Here is a 20,481-nt window from a genome sequence, read left to right on the forward strand (position 1 = left end):
GTTGCAATAAGTACGTTTCATCTAATTGGAAAATTGGACATTTACAAATTAAAAATCCCACTTGGACAGTCGCTTATCTTTTCATTAATGCATACTCTAAACTAAATACAACTTACTTTGAATATCATTCGATAAGATTGTAAGTCTATTGCTAAAACTCGTCAATTTCAATTATTATCATCGTTTCGTCAATTAAACTCTTGTCTATTTTAGGCATACAAAGAGTTTTGTCGTTGTCGTTGCTGATGTCGTCGTTGTTGTCGTCGTTGTCGTAGTTGTTGTCGTTGTCGTAGTTGTTGTCGTTGTCGTTGTCGTTGTCGTTGTCGTTGTCGTAGTTATTGTCGTTGTCGTTGTCGATGTCGCTGTCATTGTCGTTGTCGTCGTCGTCGTCGTCGTCGTCGTCGTCGTCGTTGTTGTTATCGTTTTATTTATTTTTTTTCTTTAGCAAGTGAGCAAACGATTGATATTCCTCGAGTTTAATTACTCATGGGCAACATGATAAGTAACAGGCTTCGCTTCACTTTCCAGCCTTAAAAGCACCGGATATTAAATAAAAGGCCGAGTAGCGACGATTTTCTCACGCAAGCTCGACTGCGAGAAAAAGCTCAAGTGGATCGAATTCGGTCGTAGTTGATGCTGATGGTCGTGATCGTCGTCGTTATCGTCGTCGTTGCCGTTGTCATCGGTTCGGTCGCTTAACCCCAGGGGTTAAGAAAGCGTCGCGTCGCCGCGAACGACTTGGCGTCCCGTCGTTCCGGCGGGTATCGCGCGCAAAGTGTCGCGAGCTTACCGTCGTCTCCCTCTAGCGGCTTCGTCCCCGCGGCCTCGCTTATCTCTCGCTCACCGCTCCCCCTCGATCGGCTTCGGCTCAATTATCTGCTCGGGGTCGCGCGGACATCGCCGCCGTCCTCGTAGCCGTGGTCCTACCTCCACACCCACACGCGCGCCCGGACAATGGCGATGAGCTAAGGCCAGGAGCTGCGCGACTAGCACCAGGGCGCGATATTTCACACTAGGCAGCGATCGCGGACTGAGAGCGAGGCAGCGCGCGAGTCCCCACCGGGGCGAGCGCTAATTGACCGGGCAATTAGCGCTGGCCCGGGCGATATGGCCGTGGGCCGCGCGCCATTGGTCGAGGGACGGGAAGCCGCGTAGCGATTGGTCGGGGGCCCATTCGGGGCCGGGGCGCGGCGGCCAATCGCCAGGCTCGATGGGCCCCGCCCATGCTGGCAACCGGAGCTCGGGGGGTTGTGGCGATTTTTCGTCGATTTTCCGGCGCACGGTTGACAGACAGTACGGCGAGCAGCCGAGGCTTTTGCATAACCTTCGGCTTCGCTCGTTAACGGTTTGACGCCCGGGAGTACTCACGGGTATGGGATCGCGATCCCAATACGTACGGGCTAATGGCGCGCGATCGGCTTTTTTTATTTTGGAACGTCACGAGTGTCGGCTACGTGTACCCGCTTGAGCGAGCCAGTTCCGACGAGATTTGATGGATGGACGATTGGGCGTTGGCAGGAGCGAGGACGGCGAGATGGACTTTCGGGAGTCGCTTGCCCAAGAAGAGCTTCCACGCCAAGATGGATGAGGGGGAAATATACGCCCACGTCGGCATTAAGTTCGTTTGCTAAGGCTTAAGTTACGCACACCCCGATAGGTTTCATTCGATTTTCTACGTTGGCTCGTTTCATGTAAGGTAAAGTCGCTATTTCCATGGGATATACGCAGCATTTCGATAAGACTTTTGGTTGTGAGAAGCTAAGCGCCCCGCCGCGCGTTGGCGCGTTCGTGATAACGAGCGAAGCGATGATGATGAGCCTCTCGAGTGATTGCCCAACAGATGGTTCTTTCGCCAGTTATTTCGTTGATTTACTCGATGGAGATTGCTCGAGACGTCTCGGCGACTATTAATACGTGTAGATTCTTTGTAATTTTTGTTAAAAATTCTTTCAACATTATCGAATCCCTTAATATCATAGGATTCGTTATCTATTACTTATCTCGACCGATAAATAGGTCTTCCCTTGGTTCCCGACACTTTGGCCCCTCTATCTGTTTTCCAAGTAAACGTGATTTTTTTTTTTAAACAATTTTTATCACAATCGTGGAAAAAAGAAAAACATTTAAAGGCATAATTAATAAAAAGGTCGGCTGAAATTAAATATACGGTGAAATTAAATTCTCGTACGGTATTTTGTCTTGTATTATGACATTTTGGATGCACTAGGAACCTTCGAGGGAATCGTTAAGTTTAGTTGTAAAAATTGGCCAAAATACCAATCTGCCATTTTTAATAAATTGACGTATTAGAATGCGAGGTGGTATCTTACATTAATATATAACAATCTATAATTTAGAAATTAGATGTACTTGTAATTCTAACAATGTCAATCTTCCAATTGAAATAGTCTTTCACCGCCACATTATTAAACACATAATCGCAATCATAAACATATTAGATCGATAAGGCATAAGAAGGTAAAATTTTTTAATGTAATTTTATATAAATTTATGTAAATATAGCTTTTTCTGCATTTACTATTCTTATCGCAAGACTCGATGTTAGCCGTCAAAATCACAAATGCAGACACACATGCGCGCGCACGCACGCCCACACAGAGTGTCCGTATTTCCTGGCATTATGTTGCACTGCAAGTTAATTCTCATTAGATTATTAGGAGAATTATTTACTAGTAAGTAAGGATGCATTTGAATATTGCATAGTTTAATGCGCGGCCGTCGTACATGAAATATAAAAGTAAAGTAATTCGTCGAGAGATAGCAGCAAGGAAAGAAATGCTTATTTCAGAAAGCTGAGGCGATTATAGTATTTCATATCTCTGAAATAGTTTCAACTATGCAATCGTGATGTGCCTTGCTTATCATTATTCGGCGGCGTGAAAATCTCGCGAAATTTAACATCAGAGTACGGATTCTGACTCATATATTAATTACACTCATACTTTAATTCATAATTACAAATTATTTCTTTCATGTGGAAATGTTGACGCGTCGACATAATCTCATTCGCTTAATTCTATCATTTACTCGCCGATTAATTAAAAAAAAAAAACAAATATATATATATATATATATATATATATATATGTGTGTGTGCGAGTGTGTCCATAGACGAAAATACAAATCAATGTTATCTCGTATCCTTTGCCGTTATTTAGTCATTAGCAAGCCTTAAATGTATTTTATTTTAAAATATTGCTTTTTTTGTCCTTTAAAATGATTGAAAAATTTATAAACATTAACTGCATAGCCGTGGGAATGTAAATTAATCATTAAAATGGAAACGGCAGGATTTACGATAGAAAGTCATTAATATTTCAATAAATTTCCTTTATTCAATAATATGCTCGCGACAACGTTTTAATCTATCGAGTCTAGAGAATGAAATTTTTATATTTCTACGATGAGTCGTGTATTCTTTTTCAAAAACAATGTTTTCTGGCAAATCTTACTTACCGTTCGATCAAGATCCACTGGACGACCATCGAGTGCCATAATTTCATATATTTTTTCATATTGGCATGTTAAGTACTTGGCGAGTATTAGGGAAAGGATCGAGTAGAGAGGATAGCAGAACAAACTTAATGAGCATGTAACTTTTCGTTAAAATATTTTGATTTAAAGAAATTTCATTGATTATCAACTAACGATGAAGAATTTTTACATAAATTCTCGTTATTTTATTTCGATGATTAATATTTAAAATTAAACATGTGCATATTAATAATGTTTGATTATAAGGATTATCGATTGAAGAAAATCCAAGCATTTTTAGTGACAAAACGTCATAAGTACCCTCGGTGTATGAAACTTACTTGCTGACTACGGAAACTCACACATCCGTACAAATTTTAAAGAATGAAAGCACGATGTTTTCTAAACATCTAAACGCTCGATGTTTTTTAAAATGACAAGTACTTTATGCAATTAGATGCAGAGCTAGGCGAGACAAGGCCAAAGTATCCTTTGAAGAAGAAATGCCGAGTCGAAAAGTCGAAAAGTCGAAAAGTCAAAAAGGCGCGTTGGCGGAGATGGTTGTGGTGGTGGTGGTAGTGGTGTTGGAGGGTGATGGTGGTGGTGGTGGTGATTTGGGCGCGTAAGTTTGCCGAAATTATTTCAGCGAACTAATTAAAGAAGCAACAAGAACGGCATTGGGTCCGACCGACTAATTCGACCCGAAATATTAAGGAGCAAGAAACGGCAGAGCTCGCATTCCCGACGGGGCCCGTGCGATCGGCCAAAAACCGATGCTATCCTCCTCCTCGTCTCTCTCGGCCGCGCGACCTGGGCTTCGTGGTCGGTGAGGTGGGTGGCTTATGGGGGGGGGGGTGAAGCGAGCGGCAGCGGATAATGAGAAAAATCAACAGCCAGCGTAGTGTATGGCCTATTTGAGGAGCAGCGATAGCTCGAGTCGGGAGTTGCGGCAGCAGCTACGGCAACAGCAGCTACGCCGTCGCCGCTTACGACCTCGAGTGCGCGATACTCCGGCGGTTAAAAGTCAGGCATCACGAGTGTCGTCGTGTTTGCCGGAGTTATTTCTCGATCTCAGCCAAAGGGAAAATAATTTATAAAAGACGGTTGGAGAGGCTAAGTTGTTTAAATAATGGAAGGGGAATGCGCTTTTACGAGCGAGTCGAGGTGGTGGCGAGTTGGATGGATGGATGGATATACGTCGCGCGTCTGGTGTAACGCGAGGCTGCGTGAAAGCGTGTTCGAGCGTTGAAATGACGGCGGGATGGATGGATCAATGTGGCGAAGATATTTGGGAAGAATGGGAATCGATGGGAATGTTTCAGGGGCGGATGGAGGTCGAGCGGGCGGATCGTATTTATCGGCTGTGTATGTTCAATGCGTTACGTAGGACGATGACGACGAAGGTTAATCGTAAGCTTTCGCGGAAGCGAGAGACGTGGCGACATGTTCGTCCAAAGTGTATGCTCACATCCGATCCATGATCGAGTCACTTTGAATTATTGAGTTGGTTTTGAAGATAAATGGATTTTCCATAGCACGCACACATACTAGGAAGAATAAGCAATAGACAATTCACATGCTGAAAACAGAGCTAGAAAGATAAAGGCAATGCTATAAATAAGGCCTAGTGCCGTGTTTTTTTTTCCTTCTTCATCTTCTTCCTCTTCTTCTTCCCCTCCCCCCTCCCCCCCCCTTTTTTTTTATTATTATTTTTTTTTATTTTTTTTTTTTTATTTTTTTATTGAATTAACTCGGACGTTCCGACAAGAATGATTTGATTTGCTTTTAATTTTTATAGCACAGCAGACGCTCGGCTTTCCTTGAGTTTCCACCCAATGTAAATACCAAATGGATGATGAATTTTGTATTCGAAGCAAGTTGCATTGGGGCGAAACTTTTGAAAAAAAAAAAAAAAAAAATAAAAAAGAATTGTAAATTTCATTGTATTGGTATGGGCGCTCGTCAGCCACGAAGAAGTGGACCAACAAATTTTTTGCTTTCAAGACATAAACCCGAAAAGAGCGCCTCTAACAATATATTATCGCGTGGTTGTATTAAGGTCTCGGCAAATATGCCTAATACGCGTTACCGAGCGCAGAAACGAGGGAAGACAGGGAGCAGTCGGGAAAAACGAAGGCACTTTTGTAGAGATAGAGAGGTTGATAATAGAGCCAGACATAGTTGATAGAGACAGATATAGGAGTGAGATGGCGAGTGAGTAGTTGGGCGGCGCAGGCAGCCCTTTTTCCGTTGGACCGAGCGTCAGTCCAGTGCCAAGTACAAGAGCGTCTGTCTATAATTGTGGGGAGGGTTCCTCGGCCGGCGGCCCCATAAAAATTCCTGTCTCCATCAATGTTTGATGTTTGATGTTTCGGCGATTGCGAGGGGGTCGCTGGTTTACGGCCACTGCTGTCATATACCTGTAATGGTAGCACGGCTCCTATTTTTTCTCTTTGGAGATTCGTCTTGATTTGACGCCGAGCCTCGATCGTACGAATATGAACAATTCCCAATCGTATGTTATATTGGAGCTATTATACACCGTTGTTCTTCCTCTATGAACATTTCAGCGGAGTTGTTTTAAAAGCTCCATTGTCCGCTACTTAAGGCTGCTTTTCTCATGTATTCCAGGGATTATGGAAATAAATTTGAATGTCCAGGCTCGGATCGACGCTAATCTTCTTTTTAGCACGCATTCGTTCCAACGTAATAAGAACATAATTTCAAAATCATAATTATGACATTAAGTTTTTCTTTTTTTCTTTTTTCTTTTTTGTTTTTTGTTTTTTTGGTTTTTTGGTTTTTTGGTTTTTCTGTTCATCGATTTCATTTTATTTATCTATAGGGTACGACGAAAATTTGTATAGAGAACAAAAAAAAAAAAAAAAAAAAAAAAAAAATTCACGTTTGATCAATTCATTTTAGCCTGGATTTCGATGAAAGTACTTTTATTACTGTTGAATTAATTATATGGCCAAATGTTACCTTTGACCGCACTAAATTTTCCTCTTATGTTTTTTATGTTTTATTAGTCGCACACATATAATTCTTATACACATGTACATTACTTACCTCCTTACTCACTTTTTCTCCATATCCATATTATATTGTGCTTTTCATTAGCGTACAATTTTATTCTCTTTTTCTTTTTTATTCCATATTACATTTATTATGGTAATACCACACCTATGGTATGGTAAATTTAAATACCTTTAATATTAAAATAATAGTACAATAATGTGAATCTTGTTAGCAATTGCTTTTATTTTTGTATGAGAGTGATGGAGATTTAATTTCGTCAGGAACATAGTAACGAAAGAGAAAATTATATTATCCTGTAGCAACGTTTTCATAACTAATGAACTTTGAAACGTTTTTTAATTTAATTTCAAGCAATTAGAAAGTATGTTACGTTATTAGTAATAAATTTCCGCGCTAAACCTACACTCATCGTCGTCGTCGTCCTCGTTGTCGTTGTCCTCCTCCTCGTCAGCATTATTTTTTACTTTCATTATACTAATAATACTAATAATACTAATAATAATCATAATGATAATAATAACAACAGCAGTAACAACAACAACAATAACGACGACGAGGATAACTACAACAATAGTAACAATTGAGCAGCATTAGTAAAATAGTAATTGTTATCATTATTATTATAACAGCAACAATAATGGCAATAATAATAATAATAATGACAACAATAATTTTTATACAGTACATACATATTACGTATTACAGATGTAATATTCGTTAGCGTGCCCAACATTGTAAAATTCGCTTCTAATTTAGCGGTTTGAATTTGGATTCGTGTATATTTATTGTTTCCAGAGAATATTAACGATCGGACTTTTGATCATCTCATTCCCCCTTTTTTGCTGTTACAGGTTGTATATATAATTTAGAACGGCGTTTTACTGTTTCGTTTAGTAGAGTTTTATATTGCCGGCTGAAGGATTTGAATTTGAGACTTGCCGCTTTTTTGAAAACTGGAAGTGGAAGACAGAAGCGACGATGTTAGTGGTGAAAATAAGATGTCGAGGTAGAGGACATTTTTACGAGGATGAAAATGCGGATTATAAATTTTTATGTCCTATATTTTCAATCGTGAGAGGTACTGGATATCATAAAATTCCTTTTCTAAATTTATGTCCAGCTAGCTTATTAAATGCTAATGGCCGCATACGAGCCGCAGACAATTATCATCTTATCGTGGACAATATATCATATCATCAGTGATTACCAATGAAATTAATTGAAAACAAAGTGCCCGATGAGCTTATATACAAATAATAGATGCAATCAACGCACCGAGGCCGAGTTTTTTTTCTTCTTTTTTTCTTTTTTTCTTTTACACCAAACCGATTAATATTCTAACGATGATAAAGCTTTATAGCATTGGCATAGGCACCGCGACCACTGCGCTTTCGCAAAAATTTTCTGTCATTCGAATAGACGTAAAACTTTCATGCTAATCGTTCCATTGCTTTTTCTCAACGAGAGCTTTTAGTTGCCACCCACTCTGCGTAGTAGGAATTTTACAATTCTATCATTACAATTCGCTCGACAACTCATTACGTTCTACAGAGGTCGGACAATCCACTGTAATAACTAATCCATTCAACGGTCACATAAGAAGAAGAACACGAGGAATGCAACGATATTATCAACAATTGCAATAAATTTAGCGCTACAAAGTCCTTCAAGCCTACAACGGAACACTCGCTACGTTCTCACAGCACACAATAATATAAATAAATACACTTATAATAATACTTACAATAGTACAACGCTACATAATATAAAAGCCATCTAACGAAATAATTATAATCGCCATCATCGCCTCTCGTATAGGAATTCAGAAAAGCGCTGGAGATACGTGGGAGGGCCAGCGAGGAATAATCGTCCTCCGTACGAGGGCTCCTCCATACATCCTAGGGTTTGACGGCATTGTCGATCGAGGAGTCCGGGTAATCCTGGCAGAGTTGCTCCTCCCGCCTGGACGGGACCCGCAGGTCGAGGCATTCCTCCGGCCTCGGCTCCCGCTGACTCGTCGTCGGCAAGGCGAAGCGCACGCAATTGCAGTCCCGGTGGTGCTCGAGTGCCGGGGGTAACGGCGCCCGTCCCAACCATTCCTGACCTCCCCGTTGAGGGCAATCCTAGCGTAACGTAATATGTCACATGCTCGGTATTATTGCTCTTTCTGTTATTATTAGCGCTCATAGCACTTGGGCCTTTGTTTCTCTTTGGCTCTCTTTAACGCCCTTTGCCGATAATATCGACATTATAATATCGAATATTATTTTAGCTTCGCGTTCGGAATATTATTAGCGGGAGGTTTTTCAACTTTTCAACTCGCGGCTCTATTGTTGAATGTTGAGTGTCGAAGGGTCGCAGTTGCAGGAGTCCGATTTGTTCGCGTGTAGTGCGCGTCTTTTTTTCTGTTCTTTTTATTAAACTTTTGGCAACGCATAATTTAGCGTGCGATCGACCTCTCGCGGCTTATCGTCGCCAAGAATTATCGCGCGGATAATAAATGCATAAACGTAATAATGAAATTTAATAACGAGTCTCCCTCCCAATTCTCCAGCGATCGACCATTGTCCTTCAACGGAACTTTGAGCCTACTTTCTCAAAAAGTAAGATACTTTTAGGTAGCTTACTTCAAAATTAAGTATGACGATGGGGCGGGGACGGGGGAGGCGTGGCTAAATGGGGTGACGTAGCTAAAGCTCGCAGCGCGAGTGACCAAAAGTGATCGAGTAGAATGAGATAAAATAATAATATAGTCGTGCTTACCATTATCTCTCGCCTAGATTCTGGAGCGTCCGAAGTCTCGATCCAGTTGATCCAATAACAATCTTCCATTTTTAATTGTTTCCTCAGCTCCGCTCTCGGTACATTGTTCATGGGATCGACGGATGTGGTGGGTGGAAAAGTGGTGGTACAGGATTTTAGGAAGCCTTCGGATGGGATTAACTGAAGAAGAGAGAGTTATCGAGGACGGTATTAGTGCGCAATAAAACGCATTATTTTATTATACAAACGTTTATTTATTTGGTTCGGTAATTTCATATGATCGTCACGGTGCGATGAATCGACGCAGTTTCATGTATTATTATTATTATTATTATTATTATTATTATTATTATTATTATTATTATTATTATTATTATTAGTGTTATTATTATTATTGTTATTACTATTAACTATTACTATTACTATTACTATTACTATCACTATCATTATTTTTATTACTATTACTATTAATAATATTATTATTATACTTATTGTTGTTATTTTTATTTATTTATTTATTTATTTATTTATTAGTATTATTATTTATTATTATTATTATTATTATTATTATTATTTCTAACTTATACTTCGACTCTTACGAACCATCTTCTTTTAAATTTTTTCCTAATTTGGCAATGAGCACTTTTCCTTCATTTTCATTTTCTTTTACATGTAACCTCATTGTCGACGCGCGCAGTCGGATTATCTTTGACAATTTCTAATCCTCTGCCTCACAAAGTGATATGTACGTCGCTGTTGCGACGGTCTTTTTATATTCACGATCCGAGCCGACTGACTATATGGTTGATGAATTCGAAAACTTTTCATTCACGTACGATGGATTCGCTACTCTATGCTCAATGATTTATCTCTTGGAAAAAAACGTCTGTTACCTCACTATCGCAACGATAGGCTTTATTACTTTAATGTTTTCAATAAACGGATTCCTATACTTTGCTTATGTTTCTAGAAAAATGTCTAAAGTTAAATTTACTATCGTGAATCGTATGTGTGCTTTGATTATATTTTCCAAGTCATTTGACCGAGATGAAATATCTTGCGAAGGACTCATCTACGCGCATATAATGATAAATAAAAGTTCTGCCGTCATCTAAATCGACTATATTTTGCAAAGTTTCTAATTTCTGTAATATTATGTTCTTAAATATTATCACTTGTGTTCTGATTTTCACGCTATGATGGTTTTTCTCCTAATATACCTCGATAGGGGTCGTTTGAATTTTGCCGTCAAAAATATGTATTGGTTTTCCAATATTGATTAGGCTTATAAAGAAGGGGAGAAATCAATATTATATTTCATTTGTTACATTCTTTACACATTTATCACTAGAACTTTAAGAAAGTAAGGATCATTTTGATTTTCGAGAAGCTCGAGACGCATAAGATACTTTTTTTTTTGTTTTTGTTTTTGTTTTTTTGTTTGTTTTTCAACAGAACGTAAAATTACATGCATGTATGTATATTTGCATGTGTGTATGTATATGTACGTATGCATGTGTGTATGTATGTATGTATGTATGTATGTATGTATGTATGTATGTATGTATGTATGTATGTTTGTATGTATGATAGATGGAAAGAAGAATTTCTTTGAAATGCGCATCGAGCGGTAAAGAGAAAGAAATCGTTTGGTCCCATTATAGGTACAGGATTATAGGTCTTTCATTTTAATTCTTCATTTATTGTTTTAGCGTGAATTATTGATGAACCATATTTGTCGCTACGCGTGGAATATATTTTCTTATACATCTAACATAGGTACTTTTCTTTTATACAAATTGTCATATCGTATGCACGAACGACTTATTTATTGTTCGATGGAACTCGGTCACACGTTTCATTGTCTTTTTGTAAAAAGAAAATTACTTTCTAATTTTTTAACGTATTAACGTTTCGTTTTGTTTGTTTGTTTCTTTTTTTTTCGTAATAAGTTAACACTAATAAGTACGCACGATTGTTAAATTGTTTGGAAGATTCGTTACCATAAGCATATTAGTTTTAACAGAAGAATTACTGGCTTATAACAAATGCTTTACATTAATTATTTTTCATCTATTTGCAATAGATGATGAATATTCGTAAATAATAATATCTATAATACTTGAGAATCTATCGATTGAAAATAACGTTTTAAATTATCAATAGGCAGACTTCCAACAACTTTGTATAAATTGAAATACATAATTAATTTCATTCCGATAGTTTAATAACAGTAACTTAAAATTCATCAACTCAAAATTGAATAGTATATTACATCATTTCTCCATAAGTTCACATCTATCTACATTACCTTTAGATTCTAACAAAGCTCATTAATATAAAAGCTTCATTAAATTAGACATAAAATAATAATAATCTAATAAGAAGTACCAATGTGTAAGCGTCCATGACTCATTGGTATTGCAAAATAAAATACTATCAAATATATAATATATAATCGAACATTACAAGCACTTTGAACTTCGTATTGTCTTGAAGTCGACTGATTTATTTTATTTCGTTGACGCGTATATGGACTCGTTCTATGTTGCATAAATTACGGACAAATAACAACGGAGACAAGTGATATTATATTATTGTGACAAAAGATCGTAGGAAAGAATTAATTTAGTTCGTCTTGACCGAGTTCCTCGAAATTACTCGAAAATTCCATTTGAAGATTTAGAGTTGAATTTTCTTTAACACTACCTTATCGATATAATTCGAAAAAATATTCAAATTGCCAACTATATAGTTTGAAAATGTTAATATTATTTGACAAGAAAACGTCACGTTTTTTGACAATTAAACAAGCATTTCATTTTTCAAACATAAAAATTTAATGATTTAAATATGCGAAAATATATTTTTACTCTCTCAATCGTTTTCAACTTTATATTTTTCATGATAAACATACAAAGAGAGCTTACGTTTTAGTATTTTAAGAAAATTCTGTTATTCATATATTTACTTAAAAACTTTATGGTATTATGACGTTTCCTTCTAAATAATATTAATATTCAAATATAATAATTACAATCACGAATATCCTAATGAATCATAAAAGTATGGAAATGTATGAGTGAAATTTGCGATGTCAGTATTATAGATTCTCTTCTTAAGGGTTTTCGCACCTTAACATTGTTTATTATTTTTCTATTCGCTTCATATACATTGGCTGACGTATATTCCATATAAATACATATCACCTGCATAATCTACTAAATAATATTCATGTTTATATATATATATATATATATATATATATATATATATATATATATATATATATATATATATATATATAAATATATATTTATATGTGCATATATAATATAATTTTTTATCACATATTTAATCATTTGGTAATAAATATTATAAACTTATTAACAATAATAAAATCGTTAACATGTAGTTGTTTTATTCCTGTTTTTCTAAAATTGTCGGTCATCTTGTTTTAATATCATTTTGATTATAATAATAACTGTATTTTGTATGTAATTGCATTTGATTTTTTATAATCTTTGTTTAATATTTTACGTTGAGAACATCGTATTTCTTTTTTTTCTTCTTCTTCAGATATTCATTAAGAGGAACAACTGAAAATTTTCGCTGATGTAAATTGTATCACTAATAAATAGAAATTCTATGATAGGATATTCGATATCAAGTAATAATTGGAAATTACGAATGTTAAAAGATTAATAGAAAATTATATAAGTTCAATGTTTATAGGAAAGACAGTAGAATGGAAGATTGAAAGTGAAGTTTAAAATTAATTATTTGGAGAGAAAAGTATTGTAAATTATCATGAATCAATGGCGTTTGCATATGAATATTAATTGTGTAAATTAAGTTTGAATCACTTGACATTAACATTTTTTGTTTTATATTTATTTTAAAATCTTATTATTAATATAAGAACCAATTGAACAAAGCATAATTTACAATTAATTGATGAGTTATTGAGTAAAATTTTCACAGGTATCTCTTTTAAAATGTAATCTTAAATTGTATACCAATATTGGAAGTTTTAATGCTTGTTTTTTTTAATACTGAATGTTTAACATAAATTATATACTTTTTTTTTTATACATTTTTTAGTAAAATTTTTGTTTAAATTTTTGTGAATTTTTGGCAAAAGAAATGATTGTCTGGATAGAAAAATTATAATGACAATAAAAATGAGTCAACGCAAGTGTATTTAATGGAGAGAGAGAGAGAGAGAGAGAGAGAGAGAGAGAGAGAGTGAGAGGGGGGGAGAGAGTGAATGATATTCGTATCCTTATCAAGGCTTGTTTAGTTATTGTAAATACACAACTGAGGCTTCAATACAATACGCATACAATCGATAATTCATTGTGTTACGCGGCTAATTTAAAATTATATTTCATAATTCAGTGTAGTAATTTTTGTTTATAAACAATATACCTATTATCTTCCTTTTTATTATCATAATCAACATAATAATTAATACTTGATTAATATATGTCCAGTCCATCGGAAGGCACAATTTTGATAACCAATTGAAATGTTAACGATTAGATAAAGACGCCGTTGCTAATATTCATAACTCTTGACATTTCTTTTGCATGCGCTCATTAGTAATTATGTACTTTTTCACATTTCTTCCTCTTTTATTTTCTTTTTCCTTTTCTTTTTAATATGCCAGTCAACTCCAACGACATCATTATTATAAATCTTGGCATACAATTTTTTTTTTTTACGAACAAAAAACAAGGAACACATTTACAATTCGTACACTAGAATATCGTCACTTTAAAATGCAATGTCTCTCGCCCAAAGTACTTTCTTTAATTGAATAATCGTAACAACTATAATGTTGAACGTTTATTCGTATTTCCTATGTGTATAATTATGGAGTTGAGAAAAGAGTTTTTGAATCTCATCTTTATTTTTATGATTAAGCTTTACGCTTAATTTAATACTTCCTCATTACGTATAATAATATTAAATAATGATTGTTATTACTTTGGCATTATCTATTGATAGAGAAATTTTATTCCAATTCTAAGAACTGTCGATTTTAATCGAAGCAATGTTTCATCTTATATTGATTTTATCGTTTATTACACTTTTTGTAATACGTATTAGACTTTATGAAATCTCTTATATGCATAATAATTTATTAAAAACTCTTTTCTCATCATTGCCCTGACATTTAGTTAATGCAACCTTTAGATTGCATTAATATATATCATTGAAAATTAATTAAAAATAAACTTCGATAATAATGCCAATTCATTATAATTCTATGCCGAATTAAGTGATAAGTTGAAAAAACAAAAAACAAAAAAAACAAAAAAAAAAAAAACAAAAATCAAAGGGAAAAGATTTTTTTTCCATTTAATTTGCCGTTTATATCTTTCTCGACACAATGGTACAATGTATATTGAAATTTTTTACTTCAATTGTCTTAATCTTGTGTTTAAGAACAGTTGTTAGCTAATTGAGAATTTTGCTTTAAGTACTCGTTTTAAATAAAGACGACTATATTTTACAGTTAAAATAGCGTTCAGTAATTGGCTGCAGCTAGATATTCGTCTGTTTCTGAACACTCGTAGTGTTTTAGCTCGAAGGCTTAAGCAAAATTAAGCTTAAAGTGTGGATCTCGATAAATCCTAAATAAAGAAAGTGAATTTTTGTTCGCTTCAAGTACCACCGGCATTTCAATAATATTCTACGCAATTTCAATCATTATAACAATTATCCATTCTAATGCATATGCCATAAAAGTCTTAATAATCCATTCAATGACATATTTTATTCAATCTAGCAATTACATGTAACTAATGCCGAAGGTCAATCGTTGATACGATTGAAGGATCTAAATGGAAGTTAGCTCGAACGCTTTGCTTCGTAGCAAATTTGATTTGAATCGTCGATATGGCACATAATTCAGGGACGCGGTTTGTGACAAAAAAAAAAAAAAAAAAAAAAAAAAAAAAAAAAAAAAAAAAAAAAAAAAATAAAAAAAATAAAATAAAAATAAAAATACTTATATAGCTCAACAATTTATAGACTTTAAAAGTAAATAATATGAATTTCTTCTGAAATGTTTTGATAATATTGCTGATTACAATATTCATTATATTACACGTGGATAATATCATAATAATGCAATAATTAAGTACTACATTGTCGTAAATTTTTCTATTCTTATAATTATATTTTTCATTAATTAGTTTCTAATCTAATCGCCGAAGCGGAGATTTTATATAATTTTTTTTTATCTTCTTTTAGTTATGTGCACTTGGGATGCCGCCAAGCCCGAACATTACGTATTTAAATATTTACAAAATACCGGAAGTATTAATACTTAATAGTTAATAAAAATTTGTCTGAAAATGTCATTTTCACTCCTTGGCAATTAATGGCAATCGGTGATTAATTTGGTTACGACTCGCATGTTACGCCCGCGATTGCCTAAGAAATACCGACGGACACGAGCTCGTAGCCTCTCGCAATTCATAATACATCGTAGCCTGATTATATGGGTGAGTCTGCATCAGAATGCAAGTTACACTCGATTATCAGCGTCTCGGGGCTTAAGGTAGGCAAATCCAGGATATCAGCTATTCCGTACATTGCCTATTTTATTAATAAAGTCGATAAGCTGAGAAGGCTTCGTTAGCGGCCACTGCCGCGTATCATAGATCGCCAACGCCAAGTGCTTTACGCGTCAATGTACGGAAACACGGTGCGACGCACTTTGCAACAACATTGGCGAGCACGTAAATAAGGCGGTGGTGGGGAGACGGGGGCAGGGGAAATGTAGATCCAGCCCCGAGAAAGGACTAGTGTTAAGCCAAGGACTTGATAATAATCGGCGACGAGTTTGCATGTAATTCGAGATGGCGGGCCCTATTCGTCGATTAAACAATCGCGTATTAAAGCCTCGGCTAGCGACCATCCGGCTAAATTTCGCTACCAATGGCCCCGACGTAGGGGCTGTGCCAACGGGGTGTGGACCCGTAGTTGGGCTGCGCCGGATCCGCGAGGTCGGGGGATGGCGAAGGGGAGTCGCCCTCGAGTCGGTCCGCGGCGTTGCTGCTACTACTCACGTTGGCGGCCTCGACGAGGCTGGCGAAGAGCTCCGAGCGGGAGAACCTGCCGATCTCGGTGGAGCCGAAGGCCTGTTGGAAGCCCGGGAGAGGCTGCTGACGTTGGGATCGTTGCTGCTGCTGTTGTTGTTGTTGCTGCTGTTGATGCTGCTGCTGCTGCTGCTGCTGCTGCTGCTGCTCTGGCGATTGCTGATGCTGATGCTGTTGGTTCTGATGTTGGTGTTGGTGCTGGAGCTCTTGGGGGCCGTCGGTCGTGCAGGAGGAGCTCGAGACCGAGGAGGGTCGCGGACTGCTGGACCATCTTGGACCCTCCTTCGGCTCCTCGAGCGGCAACTGAGCCATCTGCAGCCCCGGACTCTTGAGCTGGAAACGGCTCCCGAGGACGGTCTGGGAGTCCTGGCTCGGCTATAGACAAGACAATTTTCCGTGCTGACGATCGACGATGGCTGCATCGAATATTTCGGGGAAGCTGGGTGCGTGGGGTGCACGCACGCACGCACGCACGCACGCGCCCACGCGCGTACAATTAAGGAGTTGGCAGGTGAGGTCGTTTTTACCGTTGCGAATTGGTTAGTTTGGCGGTGCGGGCTCACGCGGCTTTTCATTTTCCTATTATCGCGATCAACGGCCGGATTTATCTGTATTCACCAGTCATTCAATTTATGAGCTTTAAAGCCAAATAGTGCGCAAATAATTTAATCCGAAGCGGAAAGTGCGGCTTACACTCACACCATTTTTTGCCTTTGATTGAATGAATAAATGGGATATTATATATTCCGATACCAGTCCTTTCCCTCTTATACGTTATAAAGAATTTGATTCTCAACGGTGAAGAATCATATGGGAAATTGTGCGCGCTTATCTTAAAGTCCATATTTTACTTTGACACTCGGTGCTGCTGTATCTGCTATTAAAATAATTGAGGAAAATATTTATGAACCTTTTCATTGTGCACGAGCCTCTTTTATTTACGCGTGAGTATTATCAATGACATTAATAAATGAAGCCCTCATAACTAATGAAGGCGTCGATACTGATTTTATTAATCTTTGAATTTACTCCTCCAGAATGAAAGAGAAAAGAGAAAGAAAAAATAAAAAAAAAGAAAAGAACGACTTAACATACTGTAAGTAAGTAATGGACATTTGAAACAATTTAATATTTCAAGCTTATATTATACGTATGCGCGCGCGCTATTAGGATATGGTTTGGAAAATGCAATTTAATATACTTTAATCATGAATCACCGAGTTTTCATTAAAGTGTTCAGAATCCCGCAGTTTGTTCTATGCGAAGCTTGCCATGCTTTTCCACAAAAAGATATTTTTGAAAGTAATTACTACAATATGTCAACGACCAGTCGCCTAATTTAACAATAAGTTTGCAAAGACACTGGGTAGGCGCGTGCGGTCTTTACTCTTATAACCAAGTTAAAATTGCAAAAGTAAATTCAAAAATTTGCGTCGGTTTATTAAAAGAAACGGAAATTCTCCGTAATCGGCTAAATTCAAGCAACTTTTTATGCGTTCGTCATTTATTTAATCTGAACAGAAGAGAAATTGAAAATTTTCACCATACTTTACCCAACTATAAACACCATTTTTTTTTCCTTTTCTTTAAGGAGCGTTGAACAATTAAAAAATAAAATAAAATAAACCCGACCGTAGCTTTATTATGGAAAATTATCGTACTTAAATGCCAAGTCTAATGAGACATTCGTGTTCACAACATGTATTGACAAGATAATGTAGGTCACTCTTAATCCACCGTGTTTTCCCATTTATTTCTTTACTTTCTCTCTTTTTCTTTATGTCATGCATTCGTTCCTTGCTTCCTTTTTTCCTTCCTTCCTTCCTTCCTTCCTTTCCTTCCTTCCTTCCTTCATTCCTTCCTTCCTTTCATTCTTTCCTTCCTTCCTCCCACCTACCCTCTCTTCCCGCCCTTCCTTTATTCGTTTTTATAAAGAAAACTTGGTTATAATAGTAGGGTAAAAAATTACAGAGATCAGGCTGGAATGGCAGTGAGAGGCGTGTTAAGGATGTTGAAAATCAATACTGCAGCATACACCCGAGCCTTATATGCAATGGGCAATATTTTTAAGCCCGCCAGCTTAGTGCGTGGCGTTTAAGTTCAGACTCGTAAATTCGGCTTTCATCACATTCGCGCAACTATTCATCCATCAAATATTATTATTTATTTGAAAATAATAATGAAATAAACGAGCGCATAGGCAATTGTAATAAAGAGGCTTTAAGAGCGTTTACGATAAAAAGAAAGGAGAATTACGGAGAAATAGCGTTTGACGGGTAGAATATTGACATATAGGTGTGCTCATCATTGTAACTCGAGCTTGTTGAATATAATAACGACGGAACGACTTTCAAATAAAGATAAATGATAAAATATCAAGGTACCTGCTGACTCTCCTGAGCATAGGCGGAATGCAGGCGACGAGCGAGGTCGTCCTGTATTTTGGCCTCGTAGGACATTTGAATCTCATCTTGATAGCCGCAGTGTTGACTCTGCTGCTCCTGTAGGAAGACCATGTGCCTGTTGTTGCGCATCATAGCGCTTTGGCTCGTGGCTTCATAAATAATAAAACGCGGTTATTACGACATTAAATCATATTTGGCATTTCGTCCACTCGTATTGTTGCTTTCTTTTTCTTTTTTTTCGCCTATTTTTTTTGAATTTTACAAAATGTTTGCTCGTTTGTTAGATAGAAATGCGTGTAGCGCGCAGGTACGCGTTTTACACAAAATATGGAGATATGACAGTTGTTTAGATAGTTGGGAGAGCAAAGAAATACATAAAATATAAGAATATGAGTCGAGTGAAAATACTTGTATAGCGAGTTGAAGTTTTATTAACGGGCGAGTGGAGTGCGAAGTTCTTTAGAAATAATTGTCCATAGTTTGCTTAACGTAAAACGAGCGTGAAAACGAAGTCAAACAAACAAACAAACAAACAAACAAACAAAACACACAAACAAACAAACAAACAAACAAACAAACAAACAAACAAACAAACAAACAAACAAACAAACAAACAAACAAACAAACAAACAAACAAACAAACAAACAAACAAACAAACAAACAAACAAACAAACAAACAAACAAACAAACAAACAAACAAACAAACAAACAAACAAACAAACAAACAAACAAACAAACAAACAAACAAACAAACAAACAAACAAACAAACAAACAAACAAACAAACAAACAAACAAACAAACAAACAAACAAACAAACAAACAAACAAACAAACAAACAAACAAACAAACAAACAAACAAACAAACAAACAAACAAACAAACAAACAAACAAACAAACAAACAAACAAACAAACAAACAAACAAACAAACAAACAAACAAACAAACAAACAAACAAACAAACAAACAAACAAACAAACAAACAAACAAACAAACAAACAAACAAACAAACAAACAAACAAACAAACAAACAAACAAACAAACAAACAAACAAACAAACAAACAAACAAACAAACAAACAAATAAATAAACAAATAAATAAATAAATAAATTAATAAGGGAGGAGTACAGAAGGAAAGAAGCTCGAGACTAAGGGTCGCTCGCTTAAGCTCAACATTATGATTATCGCACTCCTTCGGCAAGCATAAGGAGTGCGTGTCATTGTGCCTGAGCCTCTGCGTCTTTGGGATAGAGTTGGAGGTGGGGGACGATAAGGTGGTAGGAGAAGGAATAGGAGCAGGAGGAGGAGGAGGAGTAGGATGAGGATAAGGAGGAGGAAGAGGAGGAGGAGGAGGCAGCCAGTCCACGTGGTGATGAGGAAGGTCAGTTGAGATGGGGCAGCGATTAATTTAATGGAACATCATCGTAAGGTTGCGCGTGGATCGAATGATACTTACAAAAGGGCAGGCTGCAGAATTGTCCCCAGGCCGAGGTCGCGTGGGGCACTGCGCTTTGCATGCCTCTGTACAAGCTATTCATTTTCGACATCAATGCGCCCCGCGAGTGATAAGCGTTTGCTCCATTCTGTAAGAAGCAATCTTATTGTTGAGAGTGCAGTGAAGGGGCGCCGAGGTCGAGGATGGTTCATTAGTACGGGTCGCG

The 20,481-nt window shown here is 36.7% G+C and overlaps 1 protein-coding gene across 1 annotated transcript in view; it reads right to left on the reverse strand.

Moving 5' to 3' along the window:
* Positions 1 to 8,435: 8,435 nt before the first annotated feature.
* The window catches only part of LOC105364093 (GATA zinc finger domain-containing protein 10-like), a 42,930-nt gene continuing 30,884 nt past the window's right edge, over positions 8,436 to 20,481 (reverse strand). Inside the window, exons 8-13 of the mRNA XM_011501956.1 lie at positions 20,277 to 20,403; positions 18,800 to 18,969; positions 16,601 to 16,748; positions 16,386 to 16,495; positions 9,301 to 9,480; positions 8,436 to 8,660 (exon numbers count right to left, since the gene is read on the reverse strand). Of these exons, the coding sequence (XP_011500258.1) occupies positions 8,436 to 8,660; positions 9,301 to 9,480; positions 16,386 to 16,495; positions 16,601 to 16,748; positions 18,800 to 18,969; positions 20,277 to 20,403 (960 nt within the window). The remainder of the gene's footprint in view (positions 8,661 to 9,300; positions 9,481 to 16,385; positions 16,496 to 16,600; positions 16,749 to 18,799; positions 18,970 to 20,276; positions 20,404 to 20,481) is intronic.

This window comes from Ceratosolen solmsi, unplaced genomic scaffold (assembly GCF_000503995.2).
Source record: "Ceratosolen solmsi marchali unplaced genomic scaffold, CerSol_1.0 scaffold23, whole genome shotgun sequence".
Lineage (NCBI taxonomy): Eukaryota > Metazoa > Arthropoda > Insecta > Hymenoptera > Agaonidae > Ceratosolen > Ceratosolen solmsi.